This window comes from Canis aureus, chromosome 2 (assembly GCF_053574225.1).
Source record: "Canis aureus isolate CA01 chromosome 2, VMU_Caureus_v.1.0, whole genome shotgun sequence".
Classification (NCBI taxonomy): Eukaryota; Metazoa; Chordata; class Mammalia; order Carnivora; family Canidae; genus Canis; species Canis aureus.
This window is the reverse complement of record NC_135612.1, coordinates 55,126,488-55,151,073: the sequence shown is the minus strand read 5'-3', so window position 1 is coordinate 55,151,073 and position 24,586 is coordinate 55,126,488. Positions and strand designations below refer to the sequence as shown.

General features: G+C 42.4%; 1 protein-coding gene across 8 annotated transcripts in view; it reads right to left on the bottom strand.

Annotated features, from left to right (window-relative positions):
• Positions 1-24,586, bottom strand: part of PDE8A (phosphodiesterase 8A) — a 157,302-nt gene that overhangs the window by 58,369 nt on the left and 74,347 nt on the right. For all 8 annotated transcript variants that reach the window (XM_077873460.1, XM_077873446.1, XM_077873399.1 and 5 more), the window contains exons 3-6: positions 22,459-22,649; positions 15,572-15,628; positions 14,732-14,786; positions 8,447-8,535 (exon numbers count right to left, since the gene is read on the bottom strand). In XM_077873460.1, coding sequence (XP_077729586.1) covers positions 8,447-8,535; positions 14,732-14,786; positions 15,572-15,628; positions 22,459-22,649 — 392 coding nt within the window. The remainder of the gene's footprint in view (positions 1-8,446; positions 8,536-14,731; positions 14,787-15,571; positions 15,629-22,458; positions 22,650-24,586) is intronic.

Sequence of the window (24,586 nt, the reverse complement as noted above, 5' to 3'; positions counted from 1 at the left end):
ATTTATTATTTATTTATTTATTTATTTATTTATTTATTTATTTATTTATTTATGATAGGCATAGAGAGAGAGAGAGAGAGAGGCAGAGACACAGGAGGAGGGAGAAGCAGGCTCCACACCAGGAGCCCAACGTGGGACTCGATCCCGGGACTCCAGGATCATGCCCTGGGCCAAAGGCAGGCGCTAAACCGCTGAGCCACCCAGGGATCCCCTATGTGTCTGTTTTTGTGCCAGTACCACACTGTCTTGATGACCACAGCTTTGTAGTACAACCTGAAATCTGGCATTGTGATGCCCCCAGCTATTTTAATTTTTTTAAAATTCCCCTGGCTATTCGGGGTCTTTTCTGATTCCACACAAATCTTAAAATAATTTGTTCTAACTCTCTGAAGAAAGTCCATGGTATTTTGATAGGGATTGCATTAAACGTGTAAATTGCCCTGGGTAACATTGACATTTTCACAATATTAATTTTGCCAATCCATGAGCATGGAATATTTTTCCATCTCTTTGTGTCTTCCTCAATTTCTTTCAGAAGTGTTCTATAGTTTTTAGGGTATAGATCCTTTACCTCTTTGGTTAGGTTTATTCCTAGGTATCTTATGCTTTTGGGTGAACTCAGTCTTTTTAAATGAAATATAGTTGACATATAATATTCTATTAGTTTCATGTGTTAAACATAGTGATTTGACATTTGTACACATTGCAAACTGATCACAGCAAGTCTAGTTATGTGTTACCATACAAAATTAATATTAATAACAATACAATCAGCTCATCCATATATAATATACCGTATGTTAAATGACTGGTTATATATTATCAACAGGGCTTCCAATCTACAGTAGGCTGTTAATACTCAAATTTCTGAGGAGTCAAAAGTTCTACATGGATTTTCAACTTCATGAAGGGTCAGTGCCCTAAGCCCTGCATGGTTCAAGGGTCAACTGTATTATTTGACTCTATTTCCCATGATGTACTTTTGTTATAACCATACGTCTGTGCCTTGGGATCCCCTTCACCAATTTGGCATCCAGCCCCAACCCCCTTTCCCTGTTTGCCACCACTCTGTTCTCTGTATTTAGGAGTCTAGGTTTTTTTGTGTGTGTTTTTTAAAGATTTTATTTATTTATTCATGACAGACACAGAGAGAGAGAGAGGCAGAGACACAGGCAGAGGGAGAAGCAGGCTCCATGGAGGGAGCCAGATGTGGGACTTGATCCTGGGTCTCCAGGATCACGCCCTGGCTTGAAGGCAGGTGCCAAACCACTGAGCCACCTAGGGATCCCCAGTCTAGGTTTAATTTCATTTTATTTGTTTTGTTGTTTAGATTTCACTTATCTTTCTCTAATGGCAACATTTCATTCTTTTTATGGCTGAATAATATTCCATTGTGTGCGCACACATCTATGTTTGTGTGTGTGTGTATGTATACACACATACTATGGAATATATACACATATATGTATTATATATAGTAGGTATATGTGTGTGTATATATATACAGTATGGAATGAATATATACATTATAATATGTATATATGTAAAACATCTCTTGTATCCATTTACCTATCAATGGACGCTTGTGTTACTTCCATAATTTGGCTATTGTAAATAATGCTGCAGTAAACACAGAGGTGCATACTATCTTTTTGAATTCACGTTTTTGCATTCTTTGGGTAAATAGTAGTAGAATTACTGGGTCATATGGTAATTCTATTTTTAACTTTTTTGAGCAAACTCCTTACTGTTTTCCACAGTACTGCACCTGTTTGCATTCCTACCAATAATGATGAAGGTTCCCTTTTCTCTACACCCTCATCAGCATTTACAGTTTCTTGTATTTTTTATTTTGGCCATTCTGACAGGTGCAAAGTGAGATCTGTGATTTTGACCTGAATTTCCTTGAGGATTAGTGATGTTAAGCATCTTCTCATGTGTCTGTTGGGCATCTGTCTTCTTTGAACAAAATGTTTATTCAGATCCTCCACCCAATTCTTAATCAGTTTTTTGGTTATTTAGTTGTATGAATTCTTTATGTATTTTGGATATTAACTCTTATCAAATCTATGATTAACAAATATCTTCTCCCATTCAACAGGTTAACTCTTCACTGTATTGATGGCTTCCTTCACTGCGCAGAAGCTTTTTAGTTTGATGTAGTCTCATCTGTTGATTTTTGCTTCTATGCCTTTGCTTTTGGAGCTCGATCCACCCAAAAAAAGAAAATCACTGAAACCAGTGTCAAGGAGCTTGCTACTTCTGCGTTCTTCTAGTTTTATGCTTTCAGGTCTTACATACAAGTCTTTAATGCATTTTGAGTTAGTTTTTGTATATGGTTAAGATAATGGTCCAGTTCTCCTAACAACCATTTATTTAAAAAAAAACTGTCCTTTCCCCATTTCATAGTCTAGCCTCTTTTGTTGTAGATTAATTGACTATGTAAACGTGGATTTATTTCTGGGCTCTCTAATCTATTCCATTGATCTATGTGTCTGTTTTCATTCCAGACCATGCTATTTTGATTACTATAGGTTTGTAGTATAATTTGAAATCAGGAAGCGTAATACTTCTAGCTTTGTTCTTATTTCTCAAGATTGCTTTGGCTATTCAGGGTCTTTTGTGATTTCTTTTTTTTTTTTTTTTTTTTCTTTTGTGATTTCATATAAGTTTTTACGATTATTCGCTCTAGTTCTGTGAAAAATGTCATTGGAATTTTGATAGGGATTACAGTGAATTTGCAGATTGCTTTATATAGTATGGACATTTTAACAATATTAATTATTTTGATCCATGAGCAGGATATATTTTCCCATTTATTTGCATAGTCTCCAATTTCTTTTATCAATGTCTTACAGTTTTCAGTGTATAGGATTTTTACCTGTTTGGTCATTTATTCCTAAATATTTTATTCTTTTTGAAGCAATTATAAATGGGATTTATTTTTCTTTTGGATAGGTCATTATTAGTGTATAGAAATGCAATGGATTTTTTGTATATTGATTTTTGCATCCTGTAACTTTAGTGAATTGGTTTATTAGTTCCAGTAAGCTTTTTTGGTGGTACCTTTAGGGTTTTCTATATATAGTATCATTTTATCTGCAAATAGTGACAGTTTTACCTTTTCCTTTCCAATTTGGATACCTTTTGTTTTTCTTGCTAATTACTCTGGTTAGGACTTCCAGTACTGTGTTAAATAAAAGAATGTGTGTGTGTGTGTTTGGGGGCAGGGGGATTCTTGTCCTGTCTCTGACCTTAGGAGAAAAGCTTTCAACTTTTCACTACCGAGTATGGTGTTAACTGTGAGTCTGTCATATATGGCCTTTCTTACATTGAGGTACGTTCCCCCATACCCACTTTGTGGAGAGTTTTTATCATAAATGAATGTTACACTCTATCGAATGCTTTTTCTATATCTATTAAGATGATCATAGGATTTTTAGTTTTCATTTTGTTAATGTGGCATATATCATGTTGATTTGTAGACTGAACTATGCTTATATCCTCAGAATAAATGTTATATGATCCTTTAAATGTATTGCTGAATTCAGTTTGCTAATATTTTGTTGAGGATTTTTACATCTATGTTCATCAGGGATATTGGCCTGTCATTTTACTATTTCATGGCCTGCTTGTCTGGGTTGGTACTATGGTAATGCTGGTCTCATAAATTGAGTATGGAAGAGTTCCCTCCTCTTTTTTTTTTTTTTTTTTTCCTCTTCTGTTTTTTTGGAAGAGTTGGAGAACTCTTAATACTCTGGTATTAATTCTTTATTCAGTGTTTAGGAGATATCACCAGTGAAGCCATCTGGTCCTGGACTCTGTTGTTGGGAGGTTTTTTTGTTTTTGTTTTTAAAGATTTTATTTATTTATTCATGAGAGGCAGAAAGAGAGAGAGAGGCAGAGAGACACAGGAGGAGGGAGAAGCAGGCTCCACGCTGGGAGCCCGACGCGGGACTCAATCCCGGGACTCCAGGATCGCGCCCTGGGCCAAAGGCAGGTGTCAAACCGCTGAGCTACCCAGGGATCCCTATTCCTTAGCATTTTAAAAAATTTCTCCTTTGATTTCTCTGGTGGCCCATTGGTTGTTTAGTAGCATTCTCCAAATTTTTGTGTTTTTTTCCCTCAATATTCTTCTTATAATTGATTTCTAGTTTATACCACTGTGATCAGAAAAGATGGTTGCTCCAATCTCAATCTTCCTGAAAACACGGAGATTTCTTTTGTGGCCTAACATGATCTGTCCTGGAGAATGCTGCATGTACAACACTTGAGAAGAACACAAATCTTGCTGCTTTTGGATGAAATGTTCTGTATTGTATCTATTAAGTTCATCTGGTCTAATGTGCCGTTTAAGGCCAATGTTCCCTTATTGATTTTCTGTCTGGATGATCTATCCACTGATTTAAGTGGGGTGTTAAAGCCCCCTACTAGGATTATATTGTCAATTTCTCTCTTTACATCTGTTAATATTTACTTCACGTATGTTGGTGTCCTATGTTGGCTGTATATATATTTATAACTGTTATATCTTTTTGTTGGTTTGGCCTCTTTATCATTATGTAATATGTAATATTATGTAATATGTATGTAATATTGTAATATGTAATATTATGTAATATGTAATATTAAAGCCTTTGTTTTAAAGCCTATTTTGTCTCATATACAGTTACACCAGCTTTCTTTTTGTTTCTAGTGTGGAATATCTTTTTTCTATCCTTTCCCTTTCATTCTGTGTGTATCCTTACTTCTGAAGCAAGTCTCTTCTAGGCAGGCACACAGAGGAGTCTTTTTGAAAATTATTTATTATTTTTTATTCAAGTATACTGCCTTTTGATTAGAGAATTTGGTCTATTTACATTTACAGTAATTACTGGATAAGTACTTATTGCCATTTTGTTCACTCTTTTCTGCGTGTTTTTAGAATTACTCTCTGTTCCTTTCTTCTCTTTCTAGTTTGATAACTTTCTTTAGTGTTATGTTTAGATTTCTTTCTCATTTTCTTTTGTGTATTTACCTTAAGTTTTGCTTTGTGGTTACCATGAGGTTGACGTTTATTGTCCTATGCATTTAACAGTCTATTTTAAAGTTATGCCATAATTTATTCAATAAATCCCCATGATTGGACATTTGGGTCACTTCCAATTTAGTTCTCTTATATGCCTCAGAAGATGAAAAGAAAGAAAGCAACTGCCTATTTGTTCATAAAATGTAAAGACAGTATTAAGGAAACTAACAAGAGCAATGCTTTTACATTATTTGGTATTAATAAACTATCTCACTAAATAAGACAAAGGAGCTTAGCCAATAGGGATTACTTTCATTTCTTGGTATATAAAAATCAAGTGATGTAATATGAATTATACATCAATAAAGCTGTTATTTAAAAAAATAAAATAAAAAAACAATGAGAAAGAAGTTCCTAACTCTGATATAATAAGCTTAGAGGAGATGGATCTGTGAGAAGCCCTGCTTGTTTTTATCATTCTTTTTAAACTTTTTGCAGATTTGGTAAATAAAAAATAGTATACCATTTCATTTTTATTTCTTTGATTGCTAATGAAGCCAAACATCTATCTTTTCACTTTTACTGGCCATTACTACCCCCTGTGAACTGCTTGATCACGCCTTTTTAATTTCTTCTACTGGATGTTCCCACTTTTTAACTGACTGATCAAAAACCCTTTATGTATTTGGGGTATTAACCTGTCTGTCCTATATATTACAGATATATTCTCCCCAGTATGTTATTTATCTAAAAATGTAACATTATTGGGGTGCCTGGTAGCAGAGTCAGCTAAGCACCCAACTCTTGGTTTTGGCTCAGATCATGACCTCAAGATCATGAAATCTAGCCTCCCATTGGACTCCATGCTCAGCAGAGTCTGCTTAAGATTCTCTCTCCCTCTCTCCCTCCCATTCATGCTCTCTTTCAAATAAATAAATAAATAAATAAATAAATAAATAAATAAATAAATAAATCTTTAAAATAAGACAAAATAAAAATGTAACATTACTTACAGTTTAAAAAAGAACTGTAGACAAGCTTAACATTTTTATATTTGTTTAATCTGAATCTCTTTCCTTACCCAATTTGGCTTTTATGCCATGCAGAACTTAAACAGACTTCATCATCCAGTTACATATGTACACTTATATTTTTAGTACTTATGTGGCCCTACTTTTTGACATCAAGTCTCTTAAGTCACTGGAATTTATTTTGGGGTTGGGTGTGAGATCAATATGAGCTGAATTTTCCTTCCAAACAGTTAACGAGCTGTCACAAGCATATTCACTGAAAAGTCTGCCCTTTTCCATATTGATTTAAGCTGCTGTGTTGATCATATGCTAAATTCTGAAATATACTCAAGTCTATCTCTACACTTTACATTCCAGTTTACTGATCTAGCAGTAACACAAAGGCGCTTGTTATAGCTTGTTGGCGCATTTTAACATCCGGTGGAACAAGTCTGGATTTCTCCCAGCTCTCAAGCCCGCATCTCCCCCTTCCCTCATATTGCCCTTGATAATGCACTTCTCCCTTGGTTGTCAGCTAGTGCGGAGAACCACAGGTGGGGACAGAGGGGAAGGCAGGAGATGCACTACAGAGAACTGTGCAGGCCACATCTTAAAGTTCGGGCTTTAGCTTGAAGGAAATGGGGAGGTGCAGAGCTGAAGCACAAGTGGAGTTGCGTATTACCGTGGTGTGCAGAACGACAAGGACGAGTCCAGAATGATGTAGGGAGACTAATGGATGGTTCACTAATCCAGGTTAGAGGAGAGTGGCCTAAAGAGGAAGAGAAGTGGGTATATTCCACAGATACTCAGGTGGCAAAATTAATAGGACTTGGTTAGTGACTGGAGTTGGGGATGTGTGAGGAGACATAGTGATTTCCGTCTAGGACCACAGGGGAGATGATGCTGTGTTTCCTAGGTGAAGGTATTCAGGAAGAAAAGGTCAGAGGTTACACTTAAATTTAGGGATGGAAGAGAGACAATGACTGCAGTTTGAAAAAGGCTGATTACAATCTGCAGGACTCCCTACGGCCGTCTGCTGCCTGTGAGGTCCTAGACCAAAGTCGTTTAATCTCCCTAGGTGTCAGCTGCTGCATCTTGATAGGGCCAGGTATCCTCTAGTACCACCAACTGCTCCAAAACTCTGCTCTACCCTCAGAGTGGCTGGTAGCCTAATCCACTGTAGGAATGCCGCAGCCAGTCAGCATCCGGAGTGAGGGGTGAGCAGGCCTTAGGGCAGCCAGCCACCTCAGTTTCCTGGCAGAATCTGGCAATAAGACTCTTTCATACACTTTATTAGCCTCGAAACACATCTGCTCGTCAGAACTTCTCTGCTACCTCAAGCTTCATCTCCTTCAGCCTGTGAAGTACTTTCCTTCCCTGCATGTGGAGCCTGTACTGGTCCCTACCAATCTTCCGACTCCAGGCCTAGTCCCCTTATCTCTGCCCTGGGAATAAACAGAGTGATTTCATTCTCTCCTTGATCCCTGGAAATATTAGAGAACAGCAGGCCCCCCAAGGAAGAAACCCAGGATGACAAAGGGCTGCTGACATTTTTCCCCTTCTCTCAAACTCCTATAATTTTACTAATCTTTTTACTTTTCCTATTGTACAAGGACTTAGGCTTCTAACTCATTTCACTTAAAAAAAAAAAAAAACTTGCTCAGGAGCAAATCATAAAATGCCTTTCTGTGGAGAAGAAAACATGTCACTTAGCAAAGATAATAAATATTAGTAGGTTGGCTGTGTGTATATATTTCAACTTATTTTCTTAAAAAACTTAACAGATAATTGTTTTCTTTTGGAGCCCCATTTTTTTTTTTTTTTTTTAATTCATGAGAGACACAGAGCGAGAGGCAGAGACACAGACAGAGGAAGAAGCAAGCTTCCTGTGGGGAGCCTGATGTGGGGAGCCTGATGTGGGACTTGATCCCAAGACCCCTGGAGCCCCATCTTTAAATGTGAGTCTCCCATCATTAACCTGACCAGTCATTAGACACCCAGGCAGACTCCAAGAGTCTGTGTGAGGAGAGCTGCCAGGTCACCACTCCCTCCCATTTCAGTAGGAGGTCAGTTAGGGCCAAAAGAGCCACAACTGAAAACCTCGCTCGAAAAGCTGCCCCATGGGATACCTGGGTGCCTCAGCGGTTGAGCATCTGCCTTTGGCTCAGGGTGTGATCCTGGAGTCCCAGGATCAAGTCCCACATCAGGCTACCCGCAGGGAGCCTGCTTCTCCCTCTGCATGTGTCTCTGCCTTGCTCTCTACGTCTCTCGTGAATAAATAAATAAAATCCTAAAAAACAAAACAAAATTTGGGAATGGAGATCTCTAAATACGAAAGAAAGAAAGGAGGAAAAGAAAGAAAAGAAAGACAAAAAAGCTGTCCCACATGGTGTGGTGTGGGCATTCCAGAAGTAGCAGAATTAATTACCTGAGTTTCAGCTGGGACCGCACCTCTCCGAACTCCAGCTGGAGCAGTTCATTGTAACAGGCCATGAGGCTGGGGTTTTCCACATACCTCTACAGAGAGAAAGGAGATTTTGTGGATCAACAAATGTGTATCTTTAAATTAATATGCCTATCAATAAAAATAACTCTTTTCAATAGACTTCTCAAGTGGGTAACTGGAATCTAAAAAATACATGATCTTTAATGATGAACAGGAACTGAGAGATAAAGCCTATGGGTACCAAATTCACCTTCAGAAAGGCAGGGCTTGCTTAAGGATGCTTTGTTTGAGGTGAGAGGATTCTGGTTGTCTGCATTCACCATCAGAAGCTAGAATATGTAGAAGGAAGAATTTATTTAACTGAGGTTCTATAACTCCCAGAGCATATTCCCTTATCCAGGTTCAGTATATGGTTTAACTCTTCAAAGCTGTTCAAGCTCACAGTAAGCAAAAACATGCTTGTACTTCTCTTTGCACCTGTATTTCACAAAGATCACCCCCACTCAGGACATTCTCTTCTACACTCACCTCTAAGCACAGCTCAACCAAGCCATCAAAGGATGGCCCTCCATGTCAGAGGTGCTGGCAGAGTCATGGCCTTGTCCAGGAGCTCTTCCTGCTGTGGACAATTACTACCTCATATAATAATGTTTACATAATGGAAGCATTTCACCACAAAGCAAATCACATAGTTCTGAGAAGCATGGACTCATTCCACCACCAAACTATGTATTCTGTGAAGATATCTTAGACTTCACTATGTTCTGTTACATAGTTCCAGTTGGGTGGAAGAAATATTTGGGAACATTAACTCACCCCTATTTCTATGACCAGCTCTGGCTTTCACCTGCTCAATGCGTGGCTAATACTCGGATCAGCCAAGGAGCAGGCTGAGGCCTAAGAGGCAGGGCAGGTCACCATCCGCAAGCGGAAGCCAGACAAACCTGGGACACGAGCCCCTCACGGAGCTCCTGTCTCTGCCACAGTGAAGGTGAATAGCTCCCCCATTTATTTTTTTTAAATTTTATTTATTTATTCATGAGAAACACGCGCACAGAGAGGGGGAGGGGGGCGGTGGGCAGAGACACAGGCAGAGGGAGAAGCAGGCTCCATGCAAGGAGTCCGACATGGGACTCAATCCTGGGTCTCCAGGATCACACCCCGGCCGAAGGCGGCGCTAAACCGCTGAGCCACTTAGGCTGCCCCTACCTCTCCCATTTAAACAGTGATCAAGATCTTGCCTGAGTGTCAAACAAGCTCCAGGTTCGTGGCTTATAAACCGTATGGCCCTAAATGAGGAACCCAACCTTCCTGGGCTGGTGTCTTCACTTACAGAACAAGACTATCCTGCTCCTAGCCACCACAGAGGACTGTAAGAACCAAGTGGACAAAAGCGCTTGAACTGCAAACTGCTATATGACCATAGAGTATGATGACCGCTGTCTCTGGGAGGGGAAGAGAGGCAGCAAGGGCTGCTGGCTACGGGCATGGTGGTCCCTAACCTGCACACCAAAACACAGCCCTTCTCACTCACAGAAGTCTGAGAGAGGTGCCATGCCAACCAGCTCTCATCTACTGAGAGGAGAGCACTGGCCTGCCGTCCATTCCTCAGTTGGGCCTGACTCCACAGAACACCCAAGAATGCCATCAACCTGCACAGGGACCTACTGCTGACCAGGCAGGAACAGGGAGGAGATTCCTGAGCCCAGGGCTTATGCCACTGCCAGTAGACAAGGGGTGGGGACTGCAGCTGCCAAGGGCCTGGCTGGCCTCACCTGCTCTGCAAGTGAGATCCTAGGATGTTGAGACATGTGTATTTACAAATGGCCTCCCAGGCATGCAACCAGATTTTTCACTGGGTATGAATGTATATATCCAAACTTCTTTACCCCAAAGGTAGACTGCAAAGTTACAAAAGAAGCACATGTGACCAAATGCAGGGCATCTCGCCCATGCTGTCTGTCCCTCCCCCTCACTACTTCTGCTCTGCTTCTAAACATCCAGCCTTTCCAGCCCTTCTCCAATTTTCAAGTATGACCCAAGAATTCCACAAGGCATGGAGGGCAAAGAAGGGCACCAAGTCCAGGGACACCTGGGAGACAGGCTGCTGCTCCTGCTCCATCAACAGCCGCTAGCCTCCTATCCCTACTCCATTCCACCAGAGGGGCCAGGCCACGAATCCTGTGGACTCCTGAGCGGATTCAACCTTGCTTTTCCAGAGCCTTTATCACACCTACTTTGTGAGGCCCCACCCAGTGGCTTTCAACCTTGGGCTGCTGTTAAAATTATCTGCAATTTTACAAAATAATACCAATGTGCAGGCCCCTCCCACCACCACCTCAAAGTGCCTCTCTAGGTAGAGAAGTTTTTCCAGAGGATTCTCATGCACAACCAGCACTGAGACACACCAAACCTGAGCAAATGCTCGGCTGCCAGCAAGTCCAATGGAGGAAGCAAGCAGGTCTCCATTCACCCTGAAATCTTGAATGATGGCACTAACCCATAAAATAGCTGGCTGCCTCCTAAAGACCAGAGACCCCACCATGGTGTTGGCTTTCAGGCAGGGGCTGGCTCAAGCCTTGGCACTACTGCCTACCTCAGGGCCCTGTTGCTATGTGAAGGAAGGGAACTCTGCTTGAGGGAAGATTAGTTTTCACTGTGGTCTCTGAGGACTGGTCCTCCACTTGAATTCATCTCCCACAAAATGGTGAGCCTGTGGCTACCTCCTTATTTGCTAGGTCATGAACCCTTGGAATGACCATTTTAAAGCTTCTGTGCTTAGGGACATGCACCTAAGAGTGCTTCTACCAAGGGCTTCAAAGGACACCTTGACCAAGCACTGGGTGGAGGGTGGAGAGTGTGTGCGTCAGCTACCCTTGCATTTTCAAGTTAGCTTCAGGATAACTTGACTATATGACGAAAATATAAGGACTGAGGTTTACTATACCTTCTACCAAAGTGCCCTCTCCAGCCTACACAGCTATGCCAGTATATTTCCTTATGGGGAATTTCAAATACATCGCTCACCAAACACACACATTCCCAACTCTTTTCAAAGAGACACATACAAATAAATATAAAGCTTCATGACTCCTGGTGGTTGTAGGTAAGCAAAGAATCCAAGGCAGGGCACATCATCTATCCTCAGGTTTCACTAGAAAATAGAAGCTTCAGAGGTCCTTGCTAAAAAAAAATAGCCAGTTTGAAGCTGAAGAGGATCTTCAGAGCAGGCTGGGAAAGTTTTTCTCCTTGTGTGAATGCTTTCCCACATAGGTTGGAGGAGGGGCATGGTCTCGGATCCACTAGCAAGAGGTGATCCACACTTCCAACCCAGGATTCTGTACTGAAAGGAACAGCGGCTGACTGGTTCACAGCGGCTTCACAGCGGCTGACTGGTTGTTCTCAGACAACTGAACGGATTACTGCAGGTGAGGGAATGGGGGTAGGTGCTGATATGGGCCATATGCTTTGGGAGTTGTCAATAAAAAAGGGAGAGGAAACACAAAACTAGGTAAAAATAATGATCTCATTTTTTTATATAATTTATATAACATTGTGTGTGTATAAAGTAAAATCGTAAGCTGCAGATTACCAGATGTTATCATTGGAATTTGTGTTCTTTTTTGTCTGCATCAACTTGCTACCTTTGTTCATTTGTTACTAAGCCTTTATCGCTTTGTCTTAGAAATACCATTTAACTGCACTTTTATAACCCAGTTGAACAGCCTATCTTTTTTAAAAATGGAAGAAATCACATGGACTTGATTTTATTCCTTCTCTCTTACTCGGTCTTCATGACTGGTTTCACAATATTCCTTTTTGTGTCAGACAGTTTGACCAAGTGGCTGTAAATTTCATATTTCCTCTTGTGAATTTGGAAGGTTTGTTAAACTTTTCCATTAATGGTTATGTTCCTTTTCACTGATCTCAAAGGCCAACACAGATTTCTTTACTACTATATGAAAACAAGGTACCAATCACTCCCAGAACCGACCATCTCCCAGAGAACCAATGTTCTAGTCTGTACATTTCCCAGATGAAAACTTTGGGATACTCTGTCCACTCCCCACCCCCAACCGCATGTTTGCTAGATGAGGCCCTGAGAACACTTCTACCTCCACCTCCTCCCCACAAACCTTGAAAATGCCTAGATTTGCTAAGATCATCTAGAATTTAAATACTGACCTGTTGTTCAAGTTTTTCTTTTGGGGTGTCCCCCTCTGTTAGAAGAGTATTATACATTCAGGTCTGCATTTTTCCTTTTAGGTCTAACATTATAGTTAGATAGATACGTATTATATTTTACTTACATTTCCTGTGTTATGTAACTAGAAATGAAGCCACAGTACACGTTACTCATGCACGTACGTGCACACACACATGCCTGTGTCTGGGCACGCGTGGTAGGGGGAGGAGGGAAGGCCACAGAGAGAGGGCGGCAGCAGGCGGCACGTGGGCGCAGCACATTCACTGCTCACCACTTCTCCCACCTCATCCACCCTCCCTCCTCTTCAAGTTTCTGTTCCAGTTCATCTGCTATGTCACTGCAGTCCTTTCTCAGTTTTCTGCCTCAGACAGGGCACTTGGGGAAACAGGGCTCTGAAGTTCACGTACATCCCCTCTAGACCTGTAGGGTGAACAGGGACCCGGCTGGGCCTCCCTCTCCTGCTGCCATCTCTAATCAGACTAGATGTGACTATTACTGTTTCATACAGTAAATGAGTGCTTACATTTATCCCCATATTCCCCATTTTCCGGCTTCATTCCTTCTTGTATTTCAAGGCTTCTGCTTGACATTTGCCTTCCTTCCACTTGAAGCACATCCTTTACAAACTCTCTCGGTTTCCATACTGCTGAACGTACATCAGCCTCATTTTTGAAAGCTCTTCCTGCTAGGGTTAACACTCTAGGTGAGTAGTTATTTCATCACATTGAAAGCATTATCACACTATTTTCTACTCTCCATTTATCACTGCTGAGAAGCCAGCTGTTAGTCATCATTCTTCTGAAGGCAATCTTTTTTCTCTGGTGAGATTTTAAGCTCTCCACTTTTTTTCACTACGAAGTGTCTTCTTTTTATTTACTCTACTTCGGATTTGTTGGAATTTCTGAATCTATGGATGACAGTCTTTCGTCAGTTCTGGAAAATCTTCTTCAAGTATTGCCTCTGCCTCATTCTCCTTCCTGTCCTCCTGGAACTCCAACTACACATAAGCTAAACTCCACACTTCTTAACCTAACTTATCTTCTCTTACTGAATCTCTGTCCTACATGCTGGATAATTTCTTCAGACCCACTAAGTTTAAAATTTTTCGGTTATAATGTGTTCATTTCTCAAAATTCAATGGTGCTGTGCTTAGAATTTGCTGTGTCACTTTTTATAAGGTTTTCTATTTCTTGCAGACATTTCCAAGCTTGTCTTTTATTCTTTACATATAAGAAGCATAACTGCCTTATAACTTGCATCTGATTACTCTGGTGTCTGTGGGCTGTGGGGGTCTGTTTCTGCTGTCTTTTCCCTACTAGTTCTCACTTGCAATGCATCATCTCCTATGTACCGCTCAGCTTCCATGGGTTGCTGCCTGCTGCCCTTGAGCAATTACTTGCAAAGATTCTCTGGGGCCAGAGACAAAGGCGTTTTCTGCAAGGGAGGATCTGTATTTGCTTCTGCCAGGTGCCCAGGAGTACGACCTACCACCTAGAACCCCTTTAAAGTAAATTCGTGGCTTGGGGTGTCTTGACAACCTCATAGACAGAAATTAGGGCCACAAATCTGTCCCAGGATCAGCCTTTCTTCAGTTCTCTCCACCATGATTCCCAAGGTTCATGGCAACCAGCTGACCAAAGCTTGTAGAAGCCCTTTGGCTTAAGGAAAACCAACAGGTTAGGGAGGGCTGCGGAGGGAGTGGGAGGCATGTTTGGGCTGCCTCATTTCCAGGATCCTTGCACTGCCTTTCAAATTGCATGTATACATGTCAGCCTTATTTATAAACAACATATCCTATGGCATGACTTTTCATGAGTGTGCCATTAAAGATTTTATGATGTTTAGATGCCTTTAGCAAGCATAATTTTGAGAGAGCAAAACCATAATATGTTGTAGATTATTAAGATTACCAAGTTCTAAAGTTAAACCAAACTGTAATAGCACAAGGAAAACAATTTTTTTCTCCAAATGAATTCAAAACTTTTGGTGGCTCTGAAAGGAGATAAAATTTAATTTCTCATGCTGAATTACACTTGCATAGCAAAGAAGTGGGTACATACCCTTGTAAAGCCAGCAGCAATGAGGGGCATCACAGAGGACTCTTCTCTATCCGTCCTTCAAAAGAACAGAGTAAAAGGTTAGAGACAGTTATTATCAATTACAGTTCATCACTTTATTCACTAATTTCTATAATACAGGACTGTCGTATGTCAAATAACCTTAGATAAATTAGACTAATACACCAATCATTAGCATAAAATTGAAAATAGTTTTCTATTTTAGTTCTGTATGTTGCTTTCTGGCAATGCTTGAAATATGGAGATTTTGTACTAACATCCAAAATACAGAAATAAGCACATACCTATTTGATACATAAAAATTTTATTTTAAGTTCTTCCCCATTTTCTTCTACTTCCGGTTAAAAAAAAATGATGTCTTCCCCCCAAAAGCTCTGGAAAAAGTTTAAAGGACAAAGAATCTTTTCTTCTACCTACAAGAGCATATAAGCTAAATAACGTCTGAATACTGCCCTTCTCTTAACATATTTCTAGTCCTTCCTTTACCTCCAATTTCAGAAGAAATAAAGAATTCCCCTGTTTATACATGAATCAAACCTTTGTAGATACTTGGGAATTTGAAAGCCCTGGGTAACATCTGTACTTTTAGGAATGGCAATCTCTTGTGGTTGGCCTATTTCTAAAGTGAACGCCAGTCCAAAAATCACAAAACCTCACACAGAGCAGAAACTCCTACCAGGTGAAGTGAAAGCAAAGAAGAAAGAAGAAAATGCCAAATTAATGACAGTCACATCTGTCATAGCAATAAGTTCCTAGGCCCCTGCTAAGAGCAAGCATGACATTGACACCTGAGCTTCACCCTCAAAAAAAATGAGAGCTTACCTCCGTACTACACCAATAATAATTGTGTTTTCAGAGAGTTCTGAGGATCTGATAGACCTTTAAAAAAAAAAAACCCACAAATTTTAAAATAAATTCTTAAAAAGCAATTCTTAAAAATGATAAATATACTTAATCTTGGTAGAACAATTAAAGTTGGGAAGAGGTAGAAGAGCAAGCATGTCACTCTCTGGATTTACCTTCTTGGCTACCTGATTTCCTTCCTCTAGGGGACACACTCTACTCAGTGAACGAGTAACCCTAACACCCACGGAGTGCAAATTTAGCAGCTGGCTGAGAGAGTGTACCTGCTACTCATTCTGGTCTTTGCTAATCCATGTGGTCTCAGGTGGAGAATGTTCCCTACCTTCAGCTTACGTGACTGGGTTTATCTGTCTCTCTCTGCCAAAGGGACATACGAGTACATGTGTGCTACCACAAGCTGATGGCCATGGTTACAGTGGGGACAAAGCCCAAAGGTCAGCTCCCTAAGCAGTACAAACAAGAGTTCCTAGGTAGGCAAAAGCAGCAGCAACAGAAACTCAAAACCAGGAAATGCAAGATATTCTAATCAATCAGAAAGAAGAGAATCACCACCTGACACATGCAGGTAAGAATGGAGGACTGGTCAGGAGAAGTGGCGGATGCTGCCCCACTGAAATTACCCACAGAGCCTGATATCTGCCCCCCCATCTCCCCTGCAGAGAGTGCATTCACCCCTTCCCAGGAAGGAAAGCCCAGCCAGGAGATCAGACAGGGTAGAACTCAATATGAATCAGGAGAGGAAGAGCAGGAGGAGGGGCTCCACTGGAGATGGGCAAGAGCTCAGCCTATGCTGGAGGGGAAAGCAGGACTCTGCAGAAGAGGGGTCATGCCTCAGGAAGAGGGGGAAGGCAGCCCTGGGCTGCAAGGAAGACACACTCAACGGTGGCTCCAGCTCAGAGAATGGAGCGGACCGTTCCTGGGCGGCCCCAGCCATGTCAAAGCATATTGGCTTCCTAGAGAACGTGCCAGGTTGGGGCAGAGAACAGCCAAGACTTCCTGTGTGACTTCCACTCTGTTAGTTCAAGAAACAGAACCACTCCCAAGTCACAGAACACACAAAACCATTTGAGTGGCTCTTTCTCAATTCTCCCGAGGATGGTACATAACATAGCCATTCCAGATACATCCGAGGATGTCAATTCAGCATACACAACAGGTACCTCTGCTTGGCAAGCTTCTTCTGTAAAGGGCCTGATGGCAAGTATTTTAGACTTTGTGAGCCTGGCAGACTTGTCACAACCACTCCATTCCGCCACAGTAGCATGAAAGCAGCCACCAACGATGCATCAACGAACGGTGTAGCTGTGCCCCCGATACAGCCCTGCCTCATGGCACCGGGGCTTCACTGTCTCAAGGCTGAGTCCAGCGACAGATACAGACTGCATATGGGGTACAGAAGTGGCTCACAGATGGACACACAGCTCTAGGGACGAACCAGTCACTCTCGTGGGCCGTGTGGCTCACACGTCTCTCTCAGTGTTTCTGCTTTTCCCAGTGTCCACTCCATTCATCCAGCTCCCACCTGCTCCAGAGGAAGCCAACCTCAAGGGTGCTGTGTGGCTGCTGTATTGGAAGAGCCCTCCCGACAGGTCACTGTGCGTCTGCCAACCGGATGCCTGTCCCTGATTCCACCAGGATCTCCCTGCCTGGAGAACAGCCATGCTCCTCTTCCTGAAGAGGGGGCATAGGAAGGGCTGTTTAAGCATGGAAGGGCGACTGGTACAATGGACACTCACACAGACAAGGCCAGTTCACTCCTCAGAAGTGTGGGCTGCTGTTGACACTAGCACCAATCTTACCCAGGCAGAACAGGCACCCACAAATGGTATTCCCGTGACTTCCCAGGGCACTGTACTTATTTCTTGTGTTCATATTTCTGTCATATCACAAAGATTTCTTTTTTTAAGATTTATTTATTTATTCATGAGAGACACAGAGAGAGAGAGAGAGAGAGAGAGAGAGGGAGGGAGGCAGAGACACAGGCAGAGAGAGAAGCAGGCTCCTCGCAGGAAGCCTGATGGGGGACTCGATCCCAGATTCCAGGATCACGAACTGAGCCAAAGGCAGGCACCCAACTGCTGAGCCACCCAGGCATCCCCATATCACAAAGATTTCAAGAAAGAAAAGCCAAATTTATGTATGCAGTCAGCTATCTCAAACCAGCTCTCATCTTTTTAGAAGAAAAACAGATCTGAGTGGTATACTAGCAAGTAGGTAACTGTGCAGGTGAACTCAGGAAGTGGTTTTGGATGACTTACTTGGGACACAGGAATGAGGATGGGCAGTGAGCTAAGGGCAAAGCAGAAGGGAAGGCCATGTTTACCTGGAAGCAAGTTGATACCTGCAAAGGAGGGCTAACACTATGAAAAGGCAGAGGTGTACTCTTGACTTTTTCTGTCCATAAGGAGGAGGAACAGACTCAAAAATAGAAATGTAAGGAAACTGGGTTGGGGGAAAAATACCCTTTACTTTAGAATTCAAGAAAATGAAGAAAGAAACAACTTGGCATCATTAAAATGTATACCCAGATGTTAGGAGGGCAGGTTTCAAGAAGTTAGAAAAAAGAGAGGGCATGAATCTATAGCATGAGATTCTGAAAGACCCGTGTGAGCACACTGGGAAACTCTCCAAACCATGCTAGTTGGTATAGCACCAGGATTTTCTTAGGTTATGCATAAAAGAAAACTCCAAACAACAGTGGTCTAAACAAGTTATTTCTCCCACATAAAAGATGTGCAGAGGCAGTCCAAGGCTGCAATGGCGTGCTGTGGCATCGGAAGCCTGGTTCCTTCTATGTTTTCCCTATTCTTTTTTTTTTTTTTAAGATTTTATTTATTAATGAGAGAGAAAGAGAGAAAGAGAGAGAGAGAGAGAGAGAGAGAGAGAGAGGCAGAGACACAGGCAGAGGCAGAAGTAGGCTCCATGCAGGGAGTCTGACATGGGACTCGATCCCGGGTCTCCAAGATAAGGCCCTAGGCTGAAGGCAGTGCTAAACTGCTGAGCCACCCGGGCTGCTCTACGTTTCCCTATTCTTGACTCCACAAGGTTTCTTCCTCATGGTCTAAGACAGATGCTACACTCTAACCACAACATCCACACTCCATACAGCAGGAAGAAGAGCACACACTCTCCCTTCAAGGATACTTGCCAGAAGATGCACAGGACATTCCCACTGGCCAGCTGCAAGAAAAGCTAGGGAATGCATGCATTTTCTAGGTGGCCATATGCCCAGCTAAACACTAGAAATTCTGTTATTAGGAAAGAGTACAAATGAGTATTGGGGGCAACTACCATTCTCCAGACACACTGGCAACTACAAATAAATCTGATGATGGTCTCAACACAACCCTAGAAAAAAGGTCAGGTGATGGAGGCTGATCGCAAGAGCACAGCAAAGCACTTCGATGAGTTAAATTTGACAAAAGTACAACTCCGTTACTTGTACTTTGGAACTGTACCCTCTGCCATGTGGAAGGAATTTCAGATCAAAAAGAATGGAATTTACAATGGTAAAAAGAAGCCAAGGACCAGAGATGGTAGCAGGTGTCCAGTACCCCAAGTTGAGTCCTGCTCCTGCATTCATTCTAGATCTAATTCTGCTGGTACACTCTGGGTTCCCATACAGGGCTTTATCAAGTCTTCCCTTCCACTACAGAGCCCTGCTCCTAGTGCACACAAAGGAAGAGTTCATTTCTTCTGAGTATACTAGGCATAGGTCTTCTAAAAGGTTCTTCGGTTTCTTGGGGTGAATAATTTTCTTAGTCTTTAAGGCTATTCTTTCCCCTCCATCATCTGGCAGATTTTTACAGGATCCTTTCTTTTCTTTATCTTTTTTTTTTTTTTAAAGATTTTATTTATTTATTCATGAGAGACAGAGAGAGAGAGAGAGATTGAGAGGCAGAGACACATGCAGAGGGAGAAGCAGGCTCCATGCAGGGAGCCTGATGTGGGACTTGATCCCGGGACTCGATTTAGCCCTGGGCCAAAGGCAGGCGCTCGGATCCTTTCTTTATCCTGTTCATTCATCCTTGAAAAGAAGTGAGATCAAGCCCATTGGGAACCTGCAGCAGAGGGTCACAGGAACCTCCCTCGCACACCTTTGCTAGGCCCTTGGCATGAGTGGCCCTCCTCCTCTGAGGTCTGGGCCTATAGATCAAGCCAGCAGATGCAAGTTCCCGCTCAGAGACTGCTGCCAGCAGGCAGGCAGAGGTTAGCTGCACAGACTACACTCCTGCCTGGCTCTCTCCCACTCTCTAAACCTGAGAACCGATGCAGTTGCTGTTCTGAAATTGCAACATGTGAAGGACTGTTCTCACACTCCTTAGGCTTTTGCCCCTCCTTACAATGAGGGAAAGAAACCCAGGTCTCTGTCTACCTCCCTATGCTCCAGGTCTTGGATATCCCAGGGGACACAGAAAGTAAAGAATGAAGAGGTCACAGGGAATGGGGTGCTGCTGGCCGGCTCTGGCCACTCACAGAAATGCTGGTGCTCAGCTAAGGCAGGGCCATCTGTTTCTCTGGCCAGCACAATTCCAGCGTCCCAGGGTCAAAACGACAGTGGGGTCTCTTCCCAGCTCCTTCCTTTAGGTTCATATGGCACTTCAGCTTCAGAGACTGAACTGCAGAGGACATTTCAGGATCAAGCTTCCTCATTAGGCCCCAGAGTACAGAGAGACAGTGGGAATTCTGGGCCTCTTCTCTTCTCCCAGCTCCTAACATAACTGTCGGATTATCTTTGGCTTCTTAACTGCTGTGGTCAGCTTTTGACTGTTACCTTCATGGCTTTCTTGACAGGAAGCTGGGAGGCAGCGCTGTAACAGGTACAAGATGGCCTCCAATAGCCTCACAACTGATGGACTTGCTTCAGCTACTCTGCCCTTCTATGCTGTTCTCCAGCTGGGAGCCAGTGATCTTCCACCTACACAGACCATGTCAGTGTTTAACTGCCTACAAGGTGAAGTTCAAGCCTTTGGCTCAGCAACTGCAGCCCTCATGATGGGCTCCTGTCTGTTCCTCCAGCCTTAGAGCCACATCCCATGCCTGCCTGCCCCAAAGGCCATCAACACCAACCAGAGAAGCCCTGTACACCCACCTGTTCCTACACATGCTGTTGCCTCCACCTGGAATGTTTTTTCCACCTTTCTTTCTTTCAAAACTTCTATTCAACCCAAATATCCTCTGTAAGCTCCTCCTGACACAGGCACCTGCAGCCCTTTGAATATATATCCCTGTGGGCACTTAGGAGCCTGTACTGAAATCACTCACTTGCCCTGTCAACCAGAACATTAGTCCTTCAGAGGCAAGAACCATGTCTTATTTACCTGTGTAGCTCTTGTACAAAAGACAGTGCCCAGAATTGGTATGACTTGTAAAGTAGGGTTTCTCAACTGGTGGATTTGGAAATATCACAGACACAATATTTGGCCTTCAGCAAGGCATTTGATAAGGAGTGTAAGGAGTTCCAAATGTCCCCAGCAGAGAGATACAGATGAATGCTACTCATTTAGATAAGTCAGCAACTGACGAAAAACCCTTCACAGGTGATACTGATTAGGTATCCCAAAAGGAAGAGGAAGGAAAGGAGAGAGCTGTGCCAGGGCTAAGGTCTCATGAACTGTCTAAGTCAGCAGAGGGACAGAGCACACAAACAAGTTCAGGAGGGACAGCCAGGAATGATTCCTTGAAGGAATACTTCAGAGTGGGCAGGTTCCCTTAAAGGGATGATCTTAAGGGATATAAACCAGATAGGGCCAGAATCGAGATGAAAGTGACCTAGGAAACTAAATCAGGGCATACTCTTCCTTCTAGAAAACTCATGAACCATGATGCAAGGACTTCCTACCCTCACCCCCCCCCCCCCAACACACACACACACACACACCCTTAGCCAACAAGATGGAGATGATGTTGCAGAACACAGCTAGCAAGAAAAAACTTGAGATTCTTGGCCAGGGCCGTGACACAGCCCTTGGGAAAGGAACGTGCTTGGGGGCTGCATTTGTCAGCATCTGTTCTGACAACATAGGGAAGAGGCTATTCTCCTTACTCTTCCAAACCTGGTGAGTTTGGACACTGGGCCATCCAAACCTGGTGTGAGAGTTTTGTTTCTGGAGCCATGCTTTCAAGGGCTACTGCCTGGAAGAGAGCACTTGGAGGAAGCAGCCCTGATGGGGCTGGAATATGAAATCACACTGAGAGCAGTGAGGATATGCTCCATCCAGAAAAGGCCATTCCTGCCCTCAAATGCTGGAAATCTGAGGAAGGGGATAAGTTGGGTTCAGTAAGAAAGAGAATTTCTGCAGCTCAGAGCTTTCCCCTGGGAACACCCCCATCCCGCAGCCCTCTAGGCAACAGAGGCTGGACGTTGGGGGTGGGGATGTTTGGGGTGGGGACGTTGGGGGTGGGAACTTTGTAGAAGACATGCACACATGGCAATCTATGCTTCTCTAAAACCTCCTCTTCAGCAACCCAGCTCACATGCTTTGATATTCTGCAAGTACTATAAACAGGGCACATCTGCCTAACATTAGAAGACAATTTTCCATTTTTTACAACTTTAAAAACATCTGGAAAATTTTATTAGCTCCTGTTGTAATATGCAGGTGGCTGTTGTGGTTAATTAAAGACTGGGTTTCATCTTAACCCCTTCATGGTTTTTATTCATATTTTTTCACTGTTTTAAGCAAAGTAAAACAAAAGCAGGAAGATCAGTCCCAGAAATAATGATGTCCTACTGTCTTACTTCTTTTATGTGCATGGAAGGCAACTCAGGAGACAGTGAATTTAACTTGGGCTGTTCTGTCACACACACCAGGGGACTGCTTAGGCCCAAGCTCCAAGCTCACCTGCACAGCGCCTCTGCGTCCAGCTGCCGGGGGTTTCTGTGGTCAATGATGACAATGTCGTGATGTTTGTCCAGGAAACAGGCAAGGACAGCCTGAGCCTCCTTGGTAACTGTGCACTTAAACCCTGCTTTTTCGCATGCCCTGCAGAATCCATTACACTGGTTATCTTCTTTGGTAAACACTAAAAGTACCTGAATCAAAAAAGCGCAAAGACTTTTTTAAAAAAAAAAAGCTATTGTTATAATGGTCGTTTCTTAACATGCCACAGAAAACTCCCAAGTGTTTTCAAGGCAAGTACGTAGATGTGAATATAACAATCTGTTGATAGAAATCCTCCTACATGTAACTCAGGGACATTATCACTCAGCTCCCCCAAATTAGTACTATTTTACATCTCTGGTCTGGAAGTTCAAGTGCATGGGTCATATACTTTTAATTTTGCTAATAAGCCCATTAGGCAGAACTCAACAAAAGCCTGATTAAGCATTTTATCTTGAAAGTATTTTAATTACAATACACAATACTTATTTTGGTTAATAGTAATTAACTAGATAAGTCCTTAGATAGCAAAAACTATAATTATTTTAGTCAAACTTTTAGAATAATTGAAAACTTTATTTTTAAAATTTTTTTTATTTATTTGAGATTGAGCAAGTACAAGTGGGGGGGCAAAGGGGGAGGAAAAGGGAGAAGCAGCCTCCCTGCTAGGCAGAGAGCCTGATGCAGGGTTCAATCTCAGGACCCCAAGATCATGACTTGAGCTGAAGGCATTCTCTTAACTAACTGAGCCACCCAGGCACCCCAAAAACTCAAAACTTTAAATAATGTATTTAAATGTTTTGACTCAAGATTTTATATAATTCCTCCAACTTAAAAAAGTTACTTTGATGATAAGACATTTCAAGTAGACAAAATATAGCACTTCAACCTCCTTTCCTTCTGGAAACCACCAGATTGTTCTCTATAAGTCTGCTTCTGCTTTTTGTTGGTGGTGATGGTTTGTTTTTTAGATTCCACACATAAGAGAAATCATATGATACTTGTCTTAGGGGAAAAGGATTAAAAGGTAAATTTCTAGGGGCGCCCGCCTGGGTGGCTCAGTCAGTTAAGCATCTGACTCTTGACTTTGGCTCAGGTCATGGTCTCAGGCTTATGGGATCGAGTTCTATGTTGGGTTCCACGCCCAGCAATGGGTCTGAAGCCTGCTTAAGATTTTCTCTCTCTCTCTCTCTCTAATAGATAGATAAGGTAAACTTCCAGTCATAAAATATATACGACCCGGGGATATAATATATGACACAGGGAATATAGTTAACATTATATAATTAACATTATATGATGACACATGGTAGCTAGAGTTATAGTGATGGTCACTTCCTAATGTATATAAATGCTGAATGACTCTGCTGTACCCCTGAAACCAATATAATATTGTAGGTCAACTGCATTTCAATAAAATCAATTAATAAAGTTCTGACCGATAGCAAATGACAAAATAATGAAAACCATCAGTTAAGTGACTCAGGCACAGCACCAGGCCCAAGAGGTGGCACCTGTGCCTCTACCCAGGACGATGACGGCTGGTTGTGTCCATGCCTGGCCTGGATCAGGTGAGGTCTGCACCTGCTTGCCTCCCCCGTCTCCAGCCAGGACTGGTTCAGAAGTACACTGTTTTGTCCCATTGGACCCAGACAGACTCATGAGGGCAATGGTGGTAAGGTGGAGGCGGCCAGCCTGTGAGAGACTGCAAAGCTGGCAGCAACCCTGTCCCCCAAGGCTTAGCTCCTCTAAGTTTATGCAAGTGCACAACTACCACAAACGCAAAGAACTAAGAGAGCACATTCCTGCCAGACCTTTGCACGTGTTTTTAAAATGTAACAGTAAACATGGTTTGTATGCAAGAAACATCAAATAACTTTGGAACTCAATTTCAACTGATTGTCTAATATTTTGGATTTGATCATTTAGGTATTCTCAGGTAGAGCTGATTTAGCAACACAGAAAAGATCATGCTTTTGCTTTTTTATACTGGAAAATTTCAAACCTATATAAAAGCTGTGAGTGCAATGAACATTAGCAGACCCTTCTAGTTTCATCAGTTGTTAACATTTTGCCCCCTTTGCTCTCT